General features: G+C 42.9%; 1 protein-coding gene across 7 annotated transcripts in view; it reads right to left on the bottom strand.

Moving 5' to 3' along the window:
* Window positions 1-22,096: 22,096 nt before the first annotated feature.
* The window catches only part of Rhobtb1 (Rho related BTB domain containing 1), a 131,492-nt gene continuing 127,600 nt past the window's right edge, over window positions 22,097-25,988 (bottom strand). For all 7 annotated transcript variants that reach the window (XM_004858267.4, XM_087185511.1, XM_087185512.1 and 4 more), the window contains 2 exons: window positions 24,760-24,865; window positions 22,097-24,272 (listed from right to left, as the gene is read on the bottom strand). In XM_004858267.4, coding sequence (XP_004858324.1) covers window positions 24,103-24,272; window positions 24,760-24,865 — 276 coding nt within the window. In that variant the 3' untranslated portion in view covers window positions 22,097-24,102. The remainder of the gene's footprint in view (window positions 24,273-24,759; window positions 24,866-25,988) is intronic.

Below are 25,988 nucleotides of genomic sequence, written 5' to 3'. Positions count from 1 at the left end.
CCATGGACTGTGTCTCCTCTGTGATGCCCCTCTGCCATGCTGCCCTGCCTGCCTTTGGAGCAAGCTGACTGTGGACTAAAACCTGTACAAACTGTGAGCCAAAATAAACCTTTTCTCCTCTAATTTTGGGTGTCAGGTATTTCGTCTGAGCAACAAGAGAAAGTAACTAAGGCATAAACCAATTGAAGGTTTTTCTGCTCAATTTGTACAGAAATCACACATGCCAAAGTATGGCTGTTTTAGTGCTAATAACCCTGAGTTTTGAATACCAGTGGCATTAGGTGTTAGCAGCCTTCCTCACTGCTCAGAGCAAGTAGCCACATGGAGGCCTCGGGAACTGTTCCACCCACTGGAGATGGCAGCTCCTGGGAATTCTCTGCTGATCTCCATCACTCCCTGCTGCTAGCTGCTGACTTTAGGGTTACCAGCCCCAGCTGCTGGCTACTTTTGGTGGCAGCAGTCACCAAAAGTACCCTTCATCATCTCTTAGTGTACTAACTTGTCATGCTCTACTAGACACAGAAATCATGAATAGGCAAAAATATGCTATTTGATAGAGGCTTTATTAGGACTTATGCTGCAGCATAAGAGTTCATGGACTGACCCACTAAGGGTATGGGGAGCCTGCTTATATAGGGGAAAAAGGTAGGCTTGTACAAGCACAGGGTCAGACTTTCTGTTTGGTCATGGGTAGGGGAGAGACTCTTGGCAGACCTGATGGAGAAGGGCCATCTGGGATAAGTTCACATCCAAAGCTTGCTCCAACCAAAGCAAATGTCTTCTACAGTAGTCCTGGGATGCCTGATGTAGCTGGGTTCTCTTCAAGGTATTTCTGGCAGGCACAGAAGAAAAATAAAATGTCCCTTTTGGGTAGTTAGGCCCTTCTCTCCTGTTGCACTTACTGTCTATCCAAAAATGTGTGAACTTATCCCAAAGCAGCAGAAAGAATCCCATATCAGAAGTGATTAGGGTACGTGACTATAAGCAGCACAGTGGTGCAGCGGTAGAGGGTTACTTCCACACAGCTGCTGTGGTAGCGTCCTAAGTTGGTGTGCAAATGTGCAGTGAGGCCCTGGGTGACTGAAAGCCTCTGTGTGAGCTGTCACCTTCTCCTCTGGCACCCCATCTGCCCAGTTAATAGCCTTGGGATGCTGGCTTTTGACTTACATGCAAATCCATCCCACACTAAATGTGGATTTCTACCCGGAGCTCACACCACGCACCTAGGCTTCTCTAACCTTGCTCTCCAGGGAAGTGAGTCTGTCTTAGTTACTTTTCTCATTCCTGAGATAAAATACTCAATACCTACAAGTGAAGGGAGGAGAGGCTTATTTAGCTTACACTTTGTTGAGTTTTCAGTCCATAATTGTCTGGCTCCAAGGTAGGTGGCAAGGCAGACAGGCATTGCAGAGGAGAAACAGTTCACGGTGGGCAGAAAGTAGCAAAGAAACAAGGGTCAACCACAGCTCTTTCTATCCCTTATATCTTATCCAGGCTACTTAGGGTGGGCAGCACTCACACCTTTAATCCTAGTGCCCTTAGTCCTAGCATTGCACCATGAATCAATTCCAGTGTACACGCTCTAGACCCAGATACCTCTGAGAAAGCCCCACCTATGAGCGCATGAGGCTTTGAGGGGACGTCTAGACACAAGCCATAACAGGGGCTTATCCTTGCTGTTCCAGAACTGGTCTCCCAATCCTACTGGGAAAATATGTTGGAAGGGAGATGGGAAACTGCAGAGAATTGTTGATGCCTCAGGAGATTTGAAGAGCTGTGTATTAATATTGAAAATGTGATAGATACTAAAAGTGTCATGAAAATACATTGCGGTCATAAACCCAGAGGTGGCATAAGGTGAGATGTATACATAAGTGATAATTATTTTATGTTAAAGGACATGTATTACTCAGTATATTCTGAAATTATCGTCCATGTGAAGGACTCTGGGAATCCCGCTGTTTGTGAGTTGGGACTTCCTACTTGGTCCATCCATTTATTAAACTCTTTGTTTATTTACCTGCCTGGCCCTTTAGAAGACTATGAGGATCTCAAGGATTCATCTTTATAGTCTTACCACCTGGTAGAATGCCTGGCTTTTAGTAGGTGCTCAATAGATGTTTGCTAAGTAAATGAAGTTTTAAGTAATTCATTTCTGTTAATCACATAATAAAGATAGTAAAAATAGTAAAAATTGAAACAAAAGAACTTGTCAGCATTGGTGAGAGGGTTGGATAAATAAATTATGACTAGAACCATCTGTGCATTTTTATGATGTGAATAATAATGTTTTCAAAGAATGTTGAATGACACAATATAGAAATTGTTAGGTTAAAAAGCAGTGTATAAGACTATTATGTAACTCATTTTAGTAAGGATATTATGTGCTTTAGTACATACATACATTGCCATATAGAACATGATTATGTGCATACAGTAGATTGCAGAACTAGGAAGGAAAGAGACCCAAATATTACTGATAATTGTGTCTGCTCAGGGAACTAGTTTTTATTTTCTTTGACAGAAGTGTCTGTATTCATTTTACAAATTTTCTGCCTGCAATTTTATATTCTGAAGGAAATCAATTGATGAAATTAAAAACTAAAATTCAAGACGAAAAAAACCCCAGGGAAGTGCTTCAAATACTGTTCTCTTTAAGGGTAAAAAATGGGAGCTGATAACTCATTACCCCAAGGACCTCAGGACCTTAAAGGAACCATCTATGGCTTCATCTCTAAAAGCAACTCCTGGGAAAATAATCCCACCTACCTGAGGTTGACCTGGGCCAGTCTGGCTCTGGCCCCATGAGGAACAGCAGCTGCTTGCAATTTTTCTGGATTTTCCCTCTATGATCTAAGGCATTGCAAAGACCAAGTCTGCAGTGTTATCCCCAAGTGGTGGTTTCCCCTTTTGGTCCCACCATGGTAGATTCCTGGTGTATGGGTGATTGATCTCAGAGGCAGGACAGAAAACAACACAATCATGTGCTTGTGTGGAATAGCCTCTCTGGGTATACTTTAAAACCTTTCAAGTAAATGATTTTTTCATTTAAAAAGAAAAAAATTATTTTTAGAATTTTTCTATAAGAGATGTTGACAGACTGGGGCCCCTTTATGGAGAGGATAGGATTGCAGAATTGCCTCTTATGGAGGAAGTCATGGAATGGACTGGGAGCCTATGAAAGCAGAGCTAACCAAGCAGAGTGGGACAGGAGGCTAAATTTATACCGATCTTCTAGGTCATGCTGCCCTGTTTGAGAAATGGAAGTTGAGATGGGGCTGACCATGAAATCATGAGACAAATGCATAAATAAAAATGGCTTAGGCCAGTGCTTCTCTGAATTTAATATGCACGTAAACCACTGAGGATCTTGTTGAGTGTATTCTGATTCAGCATATCTATGTGGGGCCTAAGAGTCTGCATTCCTAGTAAGCTAGACGATGCCAAGCCTGCTGGCCCACACACCACACTGAGATGTGAGGGCTTAGGAAATGGAGGGGAAATGAAAGGAGCCCTGAGGACTGAGATGAATGTAGTTTACTTTGAGCACACATGGCTGGCTCGGAAGGGGCTTCCTGGTGACAGGAGAACTCATTTGATCAAATGATGAGCCATCTATTTAAGGCTACTAGCATTTGGGAAGCTGTGCAGTGGAAAAAAGATCAGAATGGTGAGTCACATCTACTTGGTTTGAGTCCCAAGGAGCTTGGTGTTTATCTTATAGAGAATAGGAGGTTTTGGAGGGCTTATGATTCCCTTGGCCACCTCTTTCCTTAGCCTGCTAGCCAGGTGCCTCATTCATGCTTGAGATATGGCCAGTGCTTCAGTGGAAATGGCCCATTGCCATTTTCCTGTCCAGGCTGATGGATGCCTCCTACCCAGAGCCACCTGCCTAGAAAGGGAAAAAGGTTTGCAGGGCCAGACCTCTAGTTGGAGTGAGGGTGTACTCTGGACCCTCGAGGTACATTCTTGGCCCTTGCCCATGGTGAGACTGGCCTTCTGGTCTATGTTATCAGTGCCTCACACCCTCAATTCTCAATATCTACTCCAGGGACCAGGAGTGTCAGTATTATCTTATTAGAAATACAATCTTTGAGTCCATCTCAGACTTTCTAAGTCAAATCTGCACTTTAACAGGAATCCAAGATGATGACAACATTTGAGAAACAATGCCTTAGGCAATTCTTCCATGGCATTCTCTGGGCCAGGAAAAACCCCTCAATTAATAAATTTTAAAAATGCTTACAGGCAATGTTTTGAAATATCTTTTCTTTCAAATATTAAGTCTGTGATTAAGCCATCAGACACATCATTGCACTCTTCTGTTGTCTAATCTCAGGGTCAGGGCCGTCACGCAGTGTCCAGGAGTGTGCCCTATCACAGGGAATACCACAACCACCGGGCCAGCTCGGAGGTGACTGGAGCCTTTTTCTCAGGCTCAGAAGAAAGTGAAGCGTTATGGGGGAGAGTTGCATGTACTACCTTCTGGTAGTACTCTTCCTGGAGTAGTCCTTTTTAACCATTTTGGAAAGCTTGCTGTGTTCTAACAGTGATTGCACTCCAGAAATGGGTTAGAAGTTTAGTTCCTCTCTCTCTTTCTAATCACTCTTTGGATTTGAGAGGGAAGGAAAAAATAGCAGATTTAAATTCCTGTTCATGGGATGGGGATACAGCACTGTGGTAGAGTGCTTGTGTGGTACGGATAGGCCTTAAGCTCAATTTCTAGTACAGAAAGGGGGAAAAAAACTCAGGTCAAGTGAACAGGGTTGGTCTCTGGAGGAGATTAATACATGCAATGTATCTACAAATCACTCAGTGTTACCTCTTGTTGTAGTTCTATCCCGAATCACACTTAACTTCCCCTTCATTCAGAAAGGGCTGGACAGCTCTGCTACTCAGGAGGGCCAGAACCAAGCTGGGGGATTTTAGGGGTGACTCAGAAATTAAGTAGGAGATTAGCAGGTCTTCTAGAATGAAGAGAAATTAAAGACTGTATTAGTTTCCTTTTTGCTACAGTAACAAATTTAGTGGTTTAAGACAGCACAAATTTATGATGTTCTAATTCTGGAGGACAGAAGTCTAAAGTGAGTTTACCAGGCTAAGATCAAGGTGTCAGAGAGCTGAGTTCCATCTGGAGGGAGTCTCTAGGGCAGTGGTGGTGAACTTGTAGCACCCGTGCTGCAGCAGCCTGTTTGTGTCATTGAAAGCTCTAAAAGGTTTGCCATAACTGCTCTAGGGGATTCTTTGCATTTTCCCTCCTCTGTAGAACACCTATATTTCTTGATTTTTGTTCCCTTCCTCAAGCTTCAAAGCCAGGAGCCTAACATCTGCAAATCTATAGTGCAAGCAGAAATCCGATTTCTGCTTCAGTCTTATCTTCCTCTGACTCACACCTTGGCCCCCTCTTTCACCTATAAGGACCCTCGATTGCAGTGGACCGGCAAAGCTAATCCAGGATCACTTCTGCATCTTGCCATCCTTAACTGAATCACATCTACACAATCTCTTTTTCCACGTAAGGTGACTTACACAGGTTCTGGGGCTTAGGATGCAGATACTTTCTGGAGAAGGGCACCACGCTGTCCACTACATGGGTCAAGAGATCTAGCAGCAGTTTCCTTTGCCAAGTGAATGGAGAAACCCTTTCCTTAATGTTGAGAGGAGGATGGTAAGGAGCTCTTTGTAATTAGAAAACACTACTATTGAACATTTATTTGTGCCAAGCCTTGCTGAAGGGGCTCCCATAGTTTTTGCCATTTAATTTGCACACTAGCTCATTTTACAAGTGAGGAAGGAGAGGCTGGGAGAGATGGGGTTACTGCTGCAAGAGTAGGGATGATGTTTGAATTCCAGCGTGTATGGCTGCAAAGTCTATCCTCTTTCCACCACACCTTGCACTGTGTTCAGACTAAAGCGAGTCCAGGGGCACATGCCCATTTTGAACACCTGATGTCCTCAATGGAGTCCAGTTGTACAGCTGGAAGCTGGTCAGAGCACATGGCAGCACTAACCGTCATGGGTCCCACATACCCAGTGAGGGGAGAGGAGGTCTCAATTTGCCATGGGGTGCTCCTGGGCTGTATCTCAGAGCTTCCTGGGTTCCAAGGTGATGTGGCCTAGAAACCCAGTGTTCTGTACTTTGTGGCTGAGTTTGATGCGCAGCCCAGGGTAAAATCCTTTCAGATAAGTAAATGAGAGCATTCCAAAGTGTGCAAACCATTCCACAAAATCAATTCTTCACCTCTGGCAGCAAAGCTTTCGGCATGAAGAACATTAAAACAAGTCATGAATAATGGAAATCACACTAAATGGCAGAGGAGAGAAAAACATACTTTGGTGAAAGTGCTGTTTTGTTATCACAGCCCTTGGGAGTGGAACATTCCAGAATACAAACAAACCTGGGAGACACCGCAATGGAACAGAGCAGAAGGCCCACAGGTCACTGTGATGTAGGCGCTTTTGTACCAGCAGAGAGCAGTGCTGAACCACACAGAAGAAAAATCCCAGAGAAAATTGGCTTGTGGGAAAAATTAGAAACTTCTGTTTGACATATGAAAGAGCTTTCTAGCAAGCAGAGCCACCTTGCCATGGTCAGCCCAACGAAGAGCGGAGTGAGCTCTCTGTCTCCAGGATTAAGGAGTTTTTATGACAACCTCCAAGTCCCCAGCTCAGGGATTCTAAGATCCCATTAGCTTTTACTTCCACACAGGACTGGTTTGATCCATTTGTAGAAATCTGCCGACCAACTTTGGAGAGGCCCAGCTGCTTCACATATACTCAAGTTAGTCTACTTGTGTTCTTTTGAATTGATTGTTGCTTTTGAATTGAATTTGATGGTTGCTCTCACCTGTCTCCAAGTTGCTAGAGGAGGATACTTTGTGCCCATCACTGCTGCTCCTGGCCTCACAATCATGTGGCTGACTGTCAAATGCTTTATTTTACAAATGCACTGTGTTTCCATATCATGGGGAGAAGGCAGTAGGGTCCTGGTAAATGTTTAATAAGGAGTTCTCCAGAAAAAGAGAAAGACCAATTCCTATAGTGTAAATACTCCTGCCGTGTTAGATTTCAGTATTACAATTTGATGTTAATTGGTAAGCAAAATCCCTGAAAATTTAACAATTTATTCTTGACTGGAAGTAAGTTTTCACCTCCTGTCTCTCATTCAGGGGGCCTACTGCTTGTGACTAGAGTCCATTATGAAGCAGTCAATTGGTTTCTGCTTGTAGTATCCTTTTCCAAAGTGGACCAGATCAAAGTTTTTGCACTGGGCTGGTGAGTTACAGGCTTCCCTTGATTCTTCTCTACCTCTACAGCAGGGTTTTCCTGATTCAAGACATCTGAACCCAAATTTACCATCCCAGGAGGGCCCTTCCTGCAGGGCTATCACTTGTGCAGAGATACTGGGAAGAGTCTCCTGATTCTTCCTCCAATCTCAGTTTAAGTGTTGCTGAGTTCCCAAAGTGACTGATCATCAGAATTTCATGGTCGGCTTACAAAATATAGAATCCTGGGCTGCTTCTTTCTTTAGTGATTCTGATTTGAAAAATCTGTAATTCTCCAAAGTTCCTTGGATGATTCTAATATTGAAACATTTAGGAGGAGTCATTACACCTTATTGCTTTAAAAGGTAGGTTAATTAGAGAGCATAACAATACTTTTTTTCCAAAAGAGTCAAAGCTATCAAATCCTGGCTTATCTGTTTCCCAAAGAGTCAAAAGAAGAGTAGCAGTGAATCCTAGGGCTCTGTGACTGTACCTTCTTTCTGCCCATAGCAGGGCAAGCTTAGAAAGCCAGTGGTAAGCATAGCATATTCCTAAGAGAGTTACTAAGCCAAAGAATAACAGCTTCCTAAATTCAATAACTCTGAGCCATGTGACCTGGATGATCATCAGTCACTGCCAAAGGACTGTTCTGGCTTATTCCCTAGGCTCTAGTAACTCTGCCCCCCTCCTTGGCCTTTCTTCCCCAGTATTCCTCTGCATCTTGGATCTCTGTTGGAAAACTCACCACTCAGAGGCAGAACTTGGATACTGGGTTTCCCAAAAGGGCAGAGGAATTTTCTTCTGAGCCTGGCCCAAGGGTCAATGACCTCAGGGGCAGGTGAAAGAACTACGGTGGCTGTAGTAGAAGAAAGAGGGGTGAGTGAAGGCTTGCTGATATATACAGTCAACATTTGATAAAAGTGGACCCCCTTGTCTTGTTTTGCTTTGTTTTCCTGTCTTGGTACCTATAACTTGTATAGTGGACCTTCAAGTTACAACCAACCTGACATATGAACAACTTGGGTTACAACGGGAATTTTAGTTTTAATTTATGACCAGTCTTGAGTTATGACCTGAATGCCAGCTGCTTGTGCTTTCAGATGGTCTCAGGTACAAATTTAACCCTTAAAGAGTTCTGGAAGGAACATTGCAACATCCTTTCCTGTGTGGGGTTAATGGAGAAATCCTGGGCAAATATCTTTCTAAGGACACTGTGATTTGCCTGGCAGAAAGTGTGGCCTAAAATTATATAGGAGAGAGACTTTGAAGGCAATTGGCCAACTTGAGTTACAACCAGCCTTCCAGAACAGATTGAGTTCGTAAGTCAAAGGTTCACTGTAGAACGCTTTGTAATGGAAATGAAATCAATAGTTTGTTGCTGACTGTGGCTGGAACTGGGCACAATCATAGGATCCAAAAACTAAATATCTTTGGGGTGAAGGAGGCTGGCTCTGTGCAAGAAAGGAGCTTAGTACCAGATGGTATCACATGGATCCCAATCACTGTGTTTAATCTGGAAAGACAAATGTAGAGTGGACAATGACAATGGGTCTCCCAGCTCAGGGGTCAGCTCCAGGTGCTGCTGTGCCCTCTCCTGGGGACTTTGAATTACACTGTATTCAGAACCGAGAGAAGTGAGACTTGGGATATCTATATCAATTTCCTTCCAACAGCATGCACCTCAGGATCCTGCAAGCTCTGGTACATTCTTGTCTCATGGCCTGAAGAACTTGACTGAAGCATTGGAGCTTCACCTTCAGTTTTAACTCATCATGCAAGCATCGTGGTGCTGAATGTGATTCTCCCCAGTTTAGCAGTCACAGTGCCCCAAGTGACAACCTAGGTTCTAAGGCTGCTATGAACAATGAGATTCAGAGCAGCAGTGTTGTATACAGGAAGAAGCCCTAGTGCTGGGGTGGGGAACAGTGGATGGAGCCTGAGTAACACTCTTTCTCAGCCGTCTGTCTTGATGGCCCAGAGCTTTTCTGAATCCCCAATGTGTTCTGTGCTCCACATGCTCACATTGGTTGTCTAGGATCTTCTATTGGGTTTACTGTAGTGCCCCAGAAAGACATGTGGTGGGTTTCTAGGACTATTAAGTTTCCTTCCATCTTTCTAAGTTCAGCATTTACTGCCAAGCCACTTGAGAGCAGAGAACAGGTTTGTTCCTTGCTATCTCGTTAGTAAATGTTATCTCTGGGAAAGAAATATCTGCTAAATAGGGGTTAGTGAAGAAATACTCATATCCAGCTGACTACCCACTTCTTCAGAGAGCAAACATATACCCGCAGAGCCCATGTGGGCCCAGCTCAGGGCCTTCTGCTACCTGGAATTTCAGATTACAACATCAGGGAACTTTGGACAACTCCAGATTCCCACAGGTTAAACGTTAGCCACCCAGTAAAATGGAAACGTGATGCACATTGCGTTCAAAGGACCAACACCAAGGCTCAGTGTATATAGTATAAGAAGGGTCTACATGTGTGGGGGACGGTTTGCAGATGTGTATTTAAGGAGAGAATAGGAGAGTTTGGTGGTAGTCAGAGAATATGGTGGCCAGTGCACAGAAATCCTGAGAGTGAGTGGCGCAAGCCAGAGCAACCAGTGTTGGACACAATCACCCCAAACTAACATCATGTGGCCTAGGGTACATTGCTGATTTTTTTTTTTTTGGTACTGGGGATGAAACTTGGGTTCTTGTGCTTGCGTAGCAGGCAGCGAAACCACTGAGCTAAATCCCCGGCCCACATTGCTGATATTGGCTGGCCCTCAGGATCCTCATGAGTAAAAGTAGGGTTCAAGTGAAATGGTGAATGAGTTCCAATCTTTTTGCTGTGGGATTAGTTATGTAAAGCCAGTAAGTTATTTTGCCTCTCTGGATCTCTTTCCCCAAATGGGAAGCTGTTGAGCAGATAAGAAGGTACATAGCTGAGATAAAGCCACATGGCTTAGCTGAAACCCACGAGAAGCTATAGAGTAGAGCATTTAGGAGAAGATTTAGGGCCCAGGCAGATGGAGTTTCTACCCTACCACTTATAAACGTGGTGACTTTGGTAAATGACTTATCCTGCCTGAGCCTGCATCTCCTTACCTCTAAGTAGGGTTAGCTGGAAGGCTTTTCTGCTAGGATTGTTGTGAGGACAGGGTAGGGCCCTCAGTATGTGAGGCATGAAAGATGTTTTGTGCTTGGGAAGCCAGTTAGTCATCTTTTCAAGCTCCCAATTGCTAACGGGTGGAGAGAAGGTATGAGCAGCCAAAATGTGGTCAGGTTCAGCTATATGTGTTGTGAAGCACTCAATAATCTTGATTTCCAGGATACACCGGTGAAGATGGGTTGGAGACCTTGGCTTGGGCCTTGGGCCAAATATAGGCCTTATGCTGCTTCCCAAGAACAGGGCTTAGCCCCTGCCTGTGGAAGTCACAGTGGGCTCCAAACATACAGCTGGCTTCAGGTGGGGTGGGAGCTGGCTCAGACCTCCTTTTCTGGCAGAGAAACTAAGGTGCACAAGAAGCCTGAAGGTGACCTCTTGCAGTCCTGACCCAGAAAGCCGTGGTTCTTCCCCTACTTCTTCAAGGCGGGGGGGAGAGAGACTGAGAAGCCTGGTCCAGAGAGAATTGTGTTGTCACCAACCACATCAACTAATGCACTCTATGGGAGGAGTGGGGGTGGAGAGGGGCTCTGGAATGGTCACCCCAGTATTCTACCATCATGGAGAGAGGTGCTGTACATTGGGGTCCCAGTACCTCCCAGTCATCACCAGTGTGGATGGCATTTGAAGATGCGGCTTTTGGGAGGTTCTCAGGTCATGAGGTGGAATTTTAATGATAGGATTAATTCCCTCATATGAAAAGACAGGAGAGCTTTCTTCCTCTCTCGTAAAAACTATGGGCAGAGCATCTGAAACTTTAGAGTGCCAGAGGCCCAAGAATACGTTTGAGTTAGTGATTTCAATAAAAAGAAACAGGATGTCTCTTTTTGGAAAGGTTATCCTGGGAAAAGGGAGACTTTCTTCTTCCTCAACATTCCCTTCCTCTGGTTCTCATCCCTCCTTTGAGGCTTACTAATTGGTGTCTATTCCTTCCTACCTCTTCCTACCCGTATCCTGTGCATACTCACACAGCCACATTAGGTTAGGGAGAAGGGACAGTAATGGGGCTTTCTGGGATCACCCAGAGGGTGGTTCAAAGGTAGAACAATAAGATTACCTAGAAACCATTGAGAGACTATTTTCAGAGGAGACATGTGGGAGGCCGAGTGGGTGCTTCTTGTTCTGATGGTAAAATAGACAAGCAAGCAATAATGTGTAATTATAGAACTTCAAACTCAACTCTTTTCCACCTCTAAGCTGGGATGGCTGCTTCTAGTAATTGGATGAGTGCTCTGGGCTTCCTTGGAGAAGATGGCTATGAAATTGTCAGAAACCTGGAGACCTGTGTGGTGGGACACCCAAGGAGCAAGAGGGCCACTACTTGAAGCTTTATGGTCTGGGTGCAGGAACTTGGACTAAATCACAAAGCCTCTCCTGGCCTTGAGGAGTATGGGAGAGAGGCCAGGGGAAAGGAGATGGAGTGTTTATTTCACATATTCATTTACTTACTCATGCCTCCCTTCAGTTTCCAGTAACACTTAATAGATGAAGAAACTGCTGGCCAAGAAGTTATCATCTGCCCCCATCACGCTGCTAGTAAGGATTTGAACCTGATCCTGATTACCAAAAACTTTACACCAGCCACACTGCCTCCCATCATTATTTGGTGAGAGAAGGAAAACACTTCAAAGCTCATTAGTCAGTATCTGTTGTGGTTACTCTTGCCGGGTAACACACCACCCTAAAAGTTAATGGTGTAAAACAATCATTTTACTATGCTCAGAGGTTCTGAGTCAGAAATTTTGAGATGATACAGGGCCAGCTTCTCTCTGCTCCACAATATTTGGGGCTTTGGGTGGGAAGACTTGAAATCTAAGGATGACTCAATGACTGCAATCATCTGCAAGAGTCTACAGTACATATTTGCTGTATGATGCTGTCTCTGGGCTGAGACCTCACTGAAGTTGTTCGATGAAACACCCTCCTCAGATCTCTCCCTGTGGCCCCTCTACCTCGACTCCCTGGGGCTTTCTTAGAGGATGCCAGCTAGGTTCTGAATGAGTGGGCTCAGAGAAGGTGGCATTGTTTTAATGCAATCCTTAGGATTCCTGTGGTGTCACTACTCTATTGCTTGAGGCAATTTAAAAAGTCCATCCAGGTTCAAAGGTCCATCCAGTCTGCACAGCCCAGCGGGAGGAGAACTGAGGTCACCTGGTAAGAATAGCATGTAGAATGGGATAATATTGCTCCCATCTGGCACAATACTTTGGAATGTGTTTGATGGTTTTTCAGAGCTGGCTTTGGATTGGGGAAGGGAGAGAAAGGAGATAAAGAGGCCATGAAGGATGCTCCATGCCCAAAGGGAGAAGAGAGGTCCCTGAGGTGGAGTCTGAGCTCAGGGCAAGGAAGACAAGTTCTACCACCTTACTTTATCTTCTTTCACATAAATTTTACTACCAGACATGCTGTTTGAACTTTCCCCCTGAGTCCTGCATTACCCTACACTCACCGAACCAGCAGACTCCAACGTTTCACCTATGTCTTTGGCCTTTAAGATGGTTACCACTCCAAGGGGGACAGTCACCATATTTTAGCAGCCTAAACAGTTTGAAGATTGTTGGCACCAGTGGGGCTCAGCTGTTTTCCTAGTGGCTTTCTCAGGCAGGAAACAAATTCTTTAAAGGCCATAGTTCCCTCTCATTCATCACACAGATTCTCCATAGGGGTACTTAACTTCAACACCAGCAATAACTACCCACCCTCCTCCTTCCCTCCCCACCCCCCTCACCCATCTCCCTCCTGCTCTTCTTTTGCAGTACTGGGTTGCCCTGGCTGGGCGCCAATTTGTAATTCTCCAGCCTCAGCCTTCCAAAGTGCTGGGACCATAGGTAGGTGCCACCGTACCCAGCACGGGACTTCTTAAACTAATGGCATTTGGTTCAGTAAAGATTCAAAAAATCAAATATTTCTCCATAAACAACAAGACCAGTGGAAGAAACAATATTGTCAATATTGTCAATACAAAACACACTTGTCAGTTATGCTACCAGTGGAGGAACTAGAGATACTAAAAGCCAATGAGAAATCTGGAGCAGCAGGTGTGAGGATGTCGGAACTTTGTAAAAATCATACGTGGTGATTTTAATGTAACTACAGTCCTATGTGATCAGCCCTGCCTGCCTGCATGCTTTGCCACCATTTCCCTTGGCTGTTTTTCTGCAGCCCATAGGTCTGCTTGACCATCCTCTATTGTAGTAGGTGTGCTTTTGCCTGTCTGTCTTTGCCCATGCTCTTCCTTTGGCCTTTGGATGTTTTCCCCCAGGTATTTCCCTAACTTCCTCCCTCATCTAACTCATGTAGAGAGACTTACCTTCCACAGCCCTGCTGAGGTGCCAGCCAAGATCCAGCCACCAAATCTGTGAGCATAGACATTTCCAGATGATTCCCCTAGCTATAGCCCCTAGCTATAGCCCCTAGCTATTGAGTCATCTCTGCCCTTTAGGTCTTAGCTGAGATCAACTATCTCTGCTGTGCCGTCTCCAAATTTTGACTCACTTAATTCAGGTCTCTACTCAGACAATACCATCCTAGAGAAATCATCCCTCCACCTTTCTCTAAGATGATATTCTTAATCATTTTCTTCCTTTTCTTTTTATTGTTCCATAGCAGTTGTCTGATAAAAACTATACATTTGTTAGTTTTCACTGCATACCTGCCATCATAGAATGTAAATGCCATAAGAACATTGCATTCTTAGAGAAGGGCCCAGCATATTAGGTAGGAAACAGTGCAATAAATATTTGTGGAATGAAAACACGCTTGTCAGTTATGCTACCAGGCCCCTTTCTGAGAGCCCTGTCAGATACTGTTAAGCAATCTTAGCATTCCTTGCATTTGAATCTGGGTTGTGCTTCAGAATCTCTCACAACATAATCATGCATTGCTGATTTGAACTAGCAGATGACATGAAACCTATTTTGCACATCTGGTCTGTAGCATTAATTTTGGTATGTTCACTCATTGTCTTATTGTTATCATTTGAGTATGTCAAAATAGATACTAGGTGCTCTCTGAGGCCAAAGCCTGGCTTCTTACTTTTTGGCACACAGATGTTTAAAAAGTCCTGGATGAATTGAAATAATGTGTGATAACTTTCAGATCAAGTTATTGGCAAGGAAGAAGAAAGGCTGAATCAACATATGGTCACCAGGCTTCCCAAGAAAAGAGGTAGATAATCTGTGCCTCGCTGGTAGAAGAAATTTCTAGGCCAGAAAATAAAGCCACCCCTGGATGTGGGAGTCAGTTCTGTGCCAGAGATTTTGGGTTATAGAGAATTCAGCATGAACCTCTGTGGGATTTAAAACTGGATGTTTTCTACCAGTCATTTGTATCATCTGCTTGCCTGTGATATGGCTTGGTCGAATGGAATTTCTACAGAGCCAGGCCTAGAGGAAGATTGGGCTAGGGTGAAGGAGGGAGGGATGGGATCAGTGCTAGATATCTCGTATTCTGCAGGATCAAAGGGACCCCATTATCAGCTGGTCTGTTTTAGGAGAAATGAGATCTAGAATTTTCTTCAGATCTGGAAGGCTCTGTCTTTCTGGGTGGATTTTGTGTCACGATACTCTTAATGGAAGTATGTCTGTCATCTGAGGGCCTTGTTTGTACCAAATATTCCTAAGACAGAAGAGCTATATACCAACTGGTGATTAATGCAATGATTTCTGCTTTAGAATACCTTCATTGAACTGAGACAGGAATGCCATTTTTTGAAAGAGGTTTCAACACAGATTACCATAACTCAAAGACATCATTCAGCCCTATTATCAATGTGCCATCACTCAGAAACAAGTCAAATTGTGGGAAAAAAAGGTACCCTTCTAGGATGAGTTCAAACAGTTATTCTCCCTCTCCTCTCCCAGAAATTTGCAAGATTTAAGGTTGCATAGAACCATTCCATTCCCCACATCACTGTTTGAATAAAACCAGAAAAATGACCCCTGGAAAGATGCTGCAGCTGGCTGGGCTGCTTAGGATTTGAGCAGCTGGAGGAATGCCCTGATAATTCATTAAATTTTTTCTTTTAGGTAATAAAATAAAATAAATTAGGCAGTGAATTCCATGGAAACCAGGCAATTGATATTGAAATAAAAAATTGAGAAGTCTACCTTACGTCTTTAGTTTCTGATTACTTCCTCCTGGACTCACTCTGTAGGGGCGAATCTGGGTGTGGTAACGGAGAATGAAAATTTTCATCCTGGGTCTTTTTTGGGAAGAAACTGTTGTCAAGCCTACAAAATGCTGTGTGGCAGAAATTTGTTTAGTTTCAAGGAAATCATTATAAAACTTGCACAATTTAGGTAAAATTCAGTGATGCTTTTTTTTTTGTCCCATTGAGTTTATTGGTACATTTTAGGTATACGATACAGTTATATTCATCACCTGTACATGATGTATCTTGGTTCTTAATTTTTCCCCATTCCCCTGCCCTCCCTTCATCCCCTCCACCCTTCCCTATTTACAAAGGCTTTGTTCCATTTTTTTCCTTTTCTGGTATTTTTTCTTTCCCTTCTTTTCTTTCTCCTACCCCTCCTACTTCCCCTACTCCTTTAGACCTTTTCTTCCTATTTCATAATATCAGTTATACATTTTGATCCTTATTTACACTTTTAGTTTTTCATACCAGAGAAACTATTCGGTATTTATACATGTGTGTCCTTTTTATTTCACTTAAGAGCATGGCCTCAATGTGCATCCACTTAGCTATAAATGTCTCTAGTTTCTCATTCTTTATGGCTGAGTAGTACTGCATTTTATAGAAAAACCATATCTTCTTTATCCAATCTCCGATTGATGGGCATTTGGGCTGTTTCCAAGTTTTAGCTATTACAAACTGTGCCACTATAAACATGGGTGCACATATATCACTGTGGTATGATTCTTTTAATTCTTTTGGGAAGATACCTAGCAGAGCAATAGCTGGGTCAACTGGGACTTCCAATGATGCCCTTTCAAATAAGAACTTATATACATTTCTAGGAGGAAAAATGATTGAAGTTCTATAAAATTAATAATTTGAAAAATTCATTAATAAGAACTTAATTTCTGATGCTGTTCAAGTTGATTTAGGAAGTTTTTTTTACATAGTCACAAAAGAAGATGAAATTTTTTTCAACCATATTTAGCCATCAACTCACAATACTTTCCATGTGCCTCATCTGTCTTGGCCTGTTTAATGTTACTATAACAAAATACCTAAGACTGGGTAACATACAAAGAGTAGAAGTTTATTTGGCTGTTAGTTCTGGGAGTTGGGGAGTCCAGATTAGGGGGGGCCATATCTGGGAAGGGTTTCATAGTGCATCATAACATGGTGGAAAAGCAGAGGAGCCACTGGGCATGTGTGAAGAGAGACAGAGCAGGAGGGGCAGCCTCACTTCCTCCCTTTGTATAATGCAGCAGTTCTGAGAGATTAAGAACTCTCTCCCTCTTAATGACCTAATTGCCTCTTTAACACCTGACCTCTCAGCACTGCCACAATCAAATTTCAAAATGAGTTTTGTAGGGGAAAAATTATATTCAGATGATCAAATAGTTCAGGATGGTTGTTAGAGTTTCAAAATAGAGGTCAATGGGCAGATCAGTCTGTGTTCCTCTAGGTGTCCTGGGCTCTTTTGATTTTTCTATTTCCCTTTGCTTTCACCTTCAAGAGCCCTCATCTGTGACTCCCATTGCAGGAATTCCTGTATGTTACTGGAGCCACTGCTCCAACTTGCCAGCCCCAGAGGGTCTGAAAGGCTCAGCAGCTTGCATTTACCCCCTTCTTCCCCACTGCCTGAGCATTTGACCTTTGACAATCAGTGCAGGAGCCTCAAAGTCAGCTCTGTGGCCTAGTTTGTATATCTGGGCATCCCCTGAGTCCAGGTAAAGCAGGACTTCCTGAAGCCACTCATTGGCGTGGCTTCTAATCCTTCCCTGTGTGCCCTTCCTTTATGGGTCTCATCTAAGCACACATCCTAGAAATATTGCTTGCTTGTGAATTTTCATCTTGTCTGCTTCTGGGGAACCTGTTATGTGTCACATAAGGGAATGCTGTGAGAACTAAAAGAGACAAATGCTCACAAAGCACTTTTCACGGTGCTTGATCACAATATATACTCAGAAATCATCATGGTTTTCAAATTAGTTTTTTGAATTCTGGTAGAGTGGTGCCAAGACTTGGAGCATTGTTTCCTTCAGTTGTGTATGATGAAGAAACATTTGAGTGGAATTGAAAGAATGACCTGAGGTCTAACCACCCTGAGTATCTATGCAAATGTAAGCAAATCAAGAGCAAGGATAACTAACTGTACAACATTTGCTGGGAAGATAGTCCAAATTAATTTTTAAAAGATAGATAAGCCTATTTCTCTAAGAATTTAAAATTTCAGATACTTGGTCATTTTCAATGACTACTTATTTTTGAAGAAGTAATTCAAATCTATAAAATGAAGGAATATCTTTGTAATCTAAGCCTGCCAATGGGAGTGGGGCTGAGAGAGAAATCACAGTGAAGACCCTCCATCTAACTAGGTGGTGGTACTCTGGTTTACTACCTATGGCAGGATACTAGGAGAAAAGGATTTTATGTCTCAGCCTTAGTATGGTGAATGTTTAAATTTAAAAAATTAGTATAGTAAAAGACACATTGCTATTAATACCCCTCAAAATACTCCCCTTTGCTTTGAACACATTTATCACATCATTCTTCCCACTTTCTGAAGCAGTTCTCGAAGTACTCTTTCATGAATGTCTTTACTAGGGGTGATCTAAACTACAGCTGCTGTTGTCGATTCTATCCCTTGGAAAGCCAGGCTTGTAAAAATATTATGGTGTGTCCTCATCCACCTTATTCATTGGATCTGGTATTGTGTGACTTCTGGCTCTTCCTCAGTCAAAATGACCATGAAAAGTATTGAATCAATTCAGGACATTGAGGCAGTCACAACAGTGTGACTAAAGATACTCATAATTTGTAATGGGAAGTTACTTTTTCTTTAGATTTCACATGTGGAATAAAATTAGCAGGCAACTTTCAGTGTATGTGCACAAGTTCACTAGGGAATTTTTCCCCCCTGAGCTTCAAGATATAACTGACAAAAACTGTGCACACTTATAGTGTACAAGATGATGTTTTGGTATCTGTATGCATTGTGAAATAATTAAATTAAGCTAAGGAATCATTTGAAGGAAGACCAGGAATCTCAGTATTCAAAAAGCTCTTAAGAAGACATTTTGATCTTTTGCCTTTCATGAAGGTCAGATGATATGAAAACCACAAAACTTTGACACCTGGAAAGCCCCTTTAAGCCTCTCAAGTGGTAGGAAGCTAAACCTACTCTCTCCACTTGCTGGGCTGAGTCAGAGCCTTTCAGATTCGGATGACTCTGCTTGAATCACATTGTCCAGGGCTGGGGTAAGGGGTTAGATTTTCTTCATTGAGTCCAGTGTTCCCACATATGTTCATCACCTCAGGAGGCTTTGATTCAGTATGTCCAGTATGGGACCTGGAATCCAGTTCCAGATCTGACCCCAGAGGATGTACAGGGAAGTTCACTGGAGTGCCGGGGTGTAGGAATTGATGAGTGGGTCTACTACCAGTAGAATGGGAGTGTAAAATGTGGTAGATGCAGTTTATGGCCCATGAGGTGGCCACAGGAAGTAAAGGATGGGGTGTGCATACCAGTATTGTAACATGGCTAATTTCCATGCCAGTGTGGAGTCAGAAAATCCAATATGCACTTGAAACAAAATTGGGTACTAGGATGCTCTCATGTTTAAAGATAAATATTGAGCATGATACAGGAGTGGATCTTATGGAAGAAGGAGAAAGTAACAAAGGCCCTCACTGACTGAGGGCAACGTGTGAGTACTGAGGAACATGGCTCTATTGGTTTGAATGTGTCTGCTAACATTTCATGTTTTAGAAACTTAATCCTTAAATTCTTATCATATTTGAAGTCTTTAGAAGGTAAGCTCTCCATCATGGGACTGGTGGCTTTGTAAGAGAAAGAGACCTGATCTGATGTGTTTGCTCTGTCTTGCTATGTGATGCCCTTTGTCATGTTATGATGCAGCCTCAATACATTCCAGCACCAGGTGCTTAGAATCACCAGGCTCCAGCACCATGAACTAAATAAATTACATTCTTTGTATAAGTGGCCCATTCTGTGGTGTCTAGTTATAGCAACAAAACACACCAAGACAATGGCTAACTACACTTTTCACATCCAAGTGTCAAGAAGCGTAAGAAAAAAAAAATGATTGGGAGAAATAAAAAAGGAAATGCTCCAAATGAAATCAGAGGCTCAAGCAAGCTTGGCCTGTGATGGCCCAATTTATGCAACAGAGACAATGGAGGCACAGTGAGGGGAAATGTGCTCTCAGTGTCACCCTCCACCCTCCTGCCACCAGTCTTTCCTTTCAGCACCACACCCTCTAAAGCTCCCACAGTTAGTCTCTCACTCTTTAATCACTTTTATGAAGGACTAAGAAGCAAGATTGGCACTTGATGGAAGAAACAGGCTGTAAACAAGGCTGTAACAGAATAATCCTATTCTGTAACATGCACGGTTCTCTTCTCTTGGGATTTCTTGCCTTGTCTTTTGACATACTAAGTACACAGGTTCACCATTTCTGTTTAGCTTCCATTTACAGAGTACTTAATATGGGCAAAGTATTGTGTCACATGCTTTACCTAAATTATCTTGTTTAGTATGCACTGGAAACTCAGTGAAACCTGTTCCTATTTTCTAGAAGACTCAAGTGTGGAGATGTTGTGTATCTTTTCACATAGCAGTTAAATATAACATTCCATGAGTTTATCACTCCGGTTGGGACTACCATGAATCATGCAGATATATATATAAAAGGATAATAAAGGACATAAAATACATATGTAGAGATAACCCAACTTTGGTATCCAAGGAGAAAGAAATGAATCAAATTCTTTCTTCAATGATGTCCTATTATAGCTAACCATTCTTGTCTTTGGTATTGCAAAATGTTCAGATACAAAGAGCTTAATAAATACTCTTTCCTTAGCATCACATGTAGGTAGCTTTCATTTCATCTCCAGGCTATGGAAACCCATGTCACTAAGTTGTTCTGTTTTATGGAAAAATTAGGCAGTAAGAGTGAGTTTCTGTCAAGTCACATCGTATAAGCTACTGCTTATAGCACTTTCATGGCTATGGATGGGCAACGGCATGATTTATTGGTCTCCATCCCATTATCTCTTTATAAATTATTTCCATGTATTTTAGTCTATAAATATCTAGTTGATGAGCACCTGCACATTTACCCAGTAAAAGACCATGCAGCTCAGTGGCTTAGGCAAAATCATCCAGTTTAGAGGCAGTCAGTGCAGGGTGGGATTCTCAAGTGCAGCCAAACAAAAAAAGCAGTATCTCTAGGCGCACAGCATCTGCAGGTCACCAGTGTTGCCACACATATGACTTTGCTTCTAAGTTTATGCTTTTCATGTTGTACACACTACCTACATTTTAATTAGAAATTCAAGACAGCAAAATCTTCATTGGAAAACAAGGTAAGTTATGAGCTATATGACAATCTCATATATTAGCACTTGGGAAGAAAGACAGTACATCTGTGGTCCAGAGTGCTTAACTCAGCTTCCACGGCTTTGGCCAATGGCTTTTCTCTCTGTCCCTCTCTGTTTTGTGATGCTGCGTCTTAATTACTTGCTTTTACACACTCAGACACAAAAAACACAAACATGTACATGCTCCCTGGTCAACTTTCATCTTTACAACTTTTACACAATAGCCACATTCTTTTAGAAAAAAAAAATTATTGCTGCTTGTCCACGGGCATCCAATTAGGACACACACACACAAATTAAAAATACTCAAGAAAAATACTGAATTTTGAAAACTGATATACCATATAATAGAAGCAAGTGTGGAAAAAAATCTCAGAAACACTGACCTTTCGCATTTGAGTTTGCATAATGAAAATATTTCAGTTCCCTCTAGACCAGTAGAATATGTGGTTCCCCAAGTGCTAATATAAGGGTGTTGAAATGTGTGATGATTTTCCAGCCCCCTGGGAGAAACTTAGACCATTACTTTCTACAGGTGAGACTCCACTGGTATGACTATTTAAAAGGCATCCTGAAAGAGTGCACCCACCTTTAAAAGGTTTGAGAATGTGTTAGAGATCTGTCATTTTTCCAGTTATTTTTTTTTTTTTTTTGCCGTGGTCAACTCCTTCCAATAGAGTTATAGAGAATTTGCAGCTCAGAAAAGTCCTCCTGGGGGAAGCACTACAGCCTCTAAAAGATGCTCTCAAAGTCTTTCTCAGCTCTGCTTCTGAAGGAAAGACTTCTTTGTGCATCCACCAACCCAGACCTTTCACTTAATTGCTGGCTGAATTGTCCAAATGCAGAGTATAATCATTCCACCAATACAAAGAGGGGCCATTCCTCCCCCAAGGCTGCACCATGACTAGTGATATAGCTCTATTTGTCAAGAGCAAAGAATCAGACACTTCATTTATATTACGGTTTTGGGATCTGTGCCAACAATACTAAAAACAATGACGCCGATCATTCAAACTGCTTTGCTACTGAAGCACACACAAGTCTCAGTGACCCAGAACCTTTAAAGTGTTGATGGTTTTTAAAAGCTGTTAAATCACACACATGGCATGATGGTAATTCTTAAAACAAAACTGGAGCCATTTTATAGCTAAACAGTTTTATTGGCTTTTTGTGAAATAAAAAACATGAAACAAACCACCGTGGTTAAAGGCCATAATCAGCATCAACCAAATGAACCAGCCACTTGGTTACAGTAGCTGATAACAACATTAATGGATATTATTGCTTGTACCCTGCATTCATTTCTATGTCCACTATATTTTGGCAAGGTTACAATCAAATGGGAGCTTTGGTTGTATAAATTCAACTATGACTGCTCATTGAAAACTCAAACCTCTATCATCTTATGATGGGATGCATGTCAATTCTCCCCAAGTCTTGACATTTATCTTCTCTTTCTGACACCTGTCTCCTTCCATTAATAATTTACAACCTTACTTTAAAATCTAAGGTGGATGTATTTATCATCATCCTTATTCCACTGCCCCCTCTTTTGTCACGAGAGGTGATCTGTTTCTCGGCCTCTCCAAGCTCTTATATTTGGTGTGTTTCCATTGGTAGGAATAACTATGCCTATCTGTAATCTAGACAAATTTTCAAATGCATATGACTGTAGCACTGAGGTTTGGACTCAACTCCCTCTTTTCCATCTTTGGAAAAGCTAGAAGAAAATAGAAACAAAACCAGCAGCCCTTAGTATTAGAAAGTGGATCTCACAGCAGGATGAGCCCCTCCCTGCCACACAATGTCCCACAGCAGGTACGGAGTGGTGGCCTCACAAGGCTCTGTGTGTGCTGTGCATTTTAATTTACAGAGAAGCAGGGACTGACTGTCTCTTGAAAGCTTCCTGGCTCAACATTTTATATTTTAACACTGAGAACTCAGAAGGACCAAGGGTTGAAACTAACTCACGATAGCACCATATCCTAGACTCCTGGGATTAGATTCCTTTCTGTGTTGGAGAAAGCAGGGACCCTGCCTCCAGCTGTGTGCTCCCACAGGCCCTGCTGAATTGCAGCAGGAGTGGGTGGCCTGCCTTAGCCGATTTCTGCAGCAACATGAATTTTCCCTGGGAAGGATTAAAAATACTTTTTACAAAATGGCCACAGGTGGGAGACCTGAGGAAGCCTGTTTTTGGTGGTGAGGTGTGACACACCTGTAGATGGTGGGCTAGGTCCGGGGACCTTTTCCCTTGGCCATCTCAATTCAAGTCACTGGAGAGTCTGCATGCAGAGCCTGGCAAGATCAAGGAATACGGACAGACTAAACCCCAATTCAGCAATCCAAACACCAACTCTAACGGTATCCAATGTATTCAGGTCCACAGTGAGTCTGCCCTGGATAATGCTGGGATTTAATAAGCCCTTCTAATGATTATAAAGATTATCCTCTTAAATCTAGACATTTTAAACAAGGAATATTTGCTATCACTATATTTTACATGGCACATATAACCATATAATTACTAGCACTTACACAGCAAATATTGTAAATACACATTCTTAGAGTTGAGTTGGTAATTACACCAATGCTATTCCACAGAACAAAGATTAAGCACTTTCAACTTGCACTCTGGGGGATTTCAGCCCAACCCTTTACTTCACAACAAAAGGATAACCCTCTAATTACGTAATAATGCTCGGTGGTCATGCGGGCCCAGAGACTCACAAGGCAATGTCATGGTCAATTTGTGGCCTGTAAAATAAAGTAATACATAGTATTTTTATTTCAACAAAATACAAGAGACCATATAAAAATATTTTCCAATTTGGAATCTGAAACATGAAAACTGGATTTTTTTCTTTGTATAAAAAGAAACAAAATAATGGACTAAAGTTTATTAAGCCTTCTAACAAAAAATATAAGTATTAGTTTAAGGAATGCAGTGAGAGTCAGCTTCCCTTTTTGTCCAGGCTCATTTGATGGTGAGCTTGTGCTTTGATCCTAACAAAGATAAATGCACAAAAGTGGAAGAAGGTCAGTGCCTGAAACCCGAACTACATTGCATCTCTAAGAAGAAGACTAGTTTTACAGTAGTGCTTTGAAAAGTAGTGTGTCAGATTACTGGGTGTTTTTCTCTTCCTCTTCAGGCGACTGCTGGAGATGAATGCCAGAAGCACCACTTTCGTCTAGAGTGATGTTTATTTAGTGCAATATCTTCCTTCTCTCGTTCCCTTTTCACACGCTGGTAGTGGTCTTCCTCCTTCAAGTACCACACTGGGGGCCAGCGGTGCCTCTCAAAGTACTCCCGGTTGTCTGGTGGAGGAAAGAGGTTGATGATACTCCTGCTGCTGTTCACTAATTGTTCCATGTGCTAGGCCTTATGATTACTGCTTCATATGCACTCTCACTTTCCCGATGTGGCAGGGACCATGACTAGGAGCACTCGCAGAGGGTGACAGTAAAGTTTTGGGAGAGAGACTCTCCTGCCTGCAGTCTTGCAGCTGGGCACAGAGAACCTGAACCTTTTGCTATCAGAGTCTAAGCTTCTCTGAAGCATGCCTCCCTAGACTTGGGGGTGCCACCAACTACAGTGAGCTATGCCCAGGGCACCCCAAACTCCGGCCCACCCAAATTCTCCCACCAAGTTGTTCTGCAAAGAGAATCCCCTCCCTCCAATTCCTTGGGTCATGTCACATGAACATGGAACTGCCAGGCAGTCACAAGGAATTCTCCCCAAGCCACCTGAGCATGCTCCCTCCCAAGGGAGAACTGGACAGATGGGGACCTGGCACAGTCTCACCTGCAGATTTTGATTTGATTTCCTTGCGGAACTTGGAACAAACACTGTTGTAGTTGGTGCAGATGTGATGCAAACACCAGGCAGCCAGCTGGTTGGCATTGTGAAACTGCAGAAAAGCGACCAAAAGTGAGTCAGGCGCTAGTTTCTAAAGTGAGGCCACAAAGAAACAGGAAGCCACTGTAGGGGTGATAAGAAATAAAAAGGCAATAGAACTAATTCAGGAAAGCTCCTGTTTTGACCTTGGTGTTTTAACTTTGGCCGTGGATCCAATGCCAGACAAGTGTAGTGTTTGATACACCCTTCCCTAACCCCCCTCCACTATGATAGACGTGCCCAAAATAATCACTGTATCATATGAAGAATTTCAAGTATGCTTTGCCCTCCCACCCTCCTGTGCCACCTGGCCCTCAAGTGATAAGTGACTGTACCCTCTGAAGGTACCAGCCAAGAGCAGAGAGCAGCGATGTCATCTCTGTTTAAGGAAGCCTCTGCAATGGAATACCGCATGTGTCACATGTCAGAGCTCAGCTTGCTGGGGCCAGAGATCTGAAGGAGGAAACTGCAAAATGCATGACTGTCCTATACCTGTCCTTTGGTTACATAAGAAGAGCAGGCAGCATGGGCAGGGTGGGGAGGGATCCAAATACTCCACTCTTCTTTTGAGCAGAGGCAACTGAGGCAGCTGTGACCAAAAAAGCCTGGATGCTCAAAAATTGACAGCCAACTAACTCTCCTTTACCTTGTGAGATCTGGCAGGACACCCTGATCCCCTGACCTTCTCAGACTGATGTTCCTTTGGCCAGGTGAGATCCTGGAACTGTATATGGTTCCCCTGTGGTGCTTATCTCCACTATGAAGGCCAATGGAAAAGCCCAGGGGCTCAGAAACCTACTCATGAAACTCAGAAAATTTTTACCCTAAACATCTTGAGACAGTGTGAGGCTGGTGCCTCCAGCTCCTCCTGGCTTTTGATTTCTCTCCAAAAATAAGGCTGGGACAGTGGTGTGCTGCGTTGGCTTTTTAACAGCTTGAAAGAGCCAACTGTGTGCATTTCTTCCCTACTCTGAATTCAGTGACTTCATGTTGTTAAAACTGGCCATGGTGGGACCATTTATATCACGGAAATTGGAAATGCAACAGATCATGGTCCTGTATACCCCAGGCTAAATGTTAGACACTCTCCAGCACAACTTTGGGTTAAGGTCTAACCAGTGAGTTAAGACCTGGGT

Source organism: Heterocephalus glaber, unplaced genomic scaffold, assembly GCF_053883595.1.
Source record: "Heterocephalus glaber isolate CG9 unplaced genomic scaffold, H.glaber_assembly_v1.0 deba00001497, whole genome shotgun sequence".
In the NCBI taxonomy this organism is placed as follows: domain Eukaryota; kingdom Metazoa; phylum Chordata; class Mammalia; order Rodentia; family Bathyergidae; genus Heterocephalus; species Heterocephalus glaber.
This window is presented reverse-complemented; position numbering and strand designations above follow the sequence as displayed.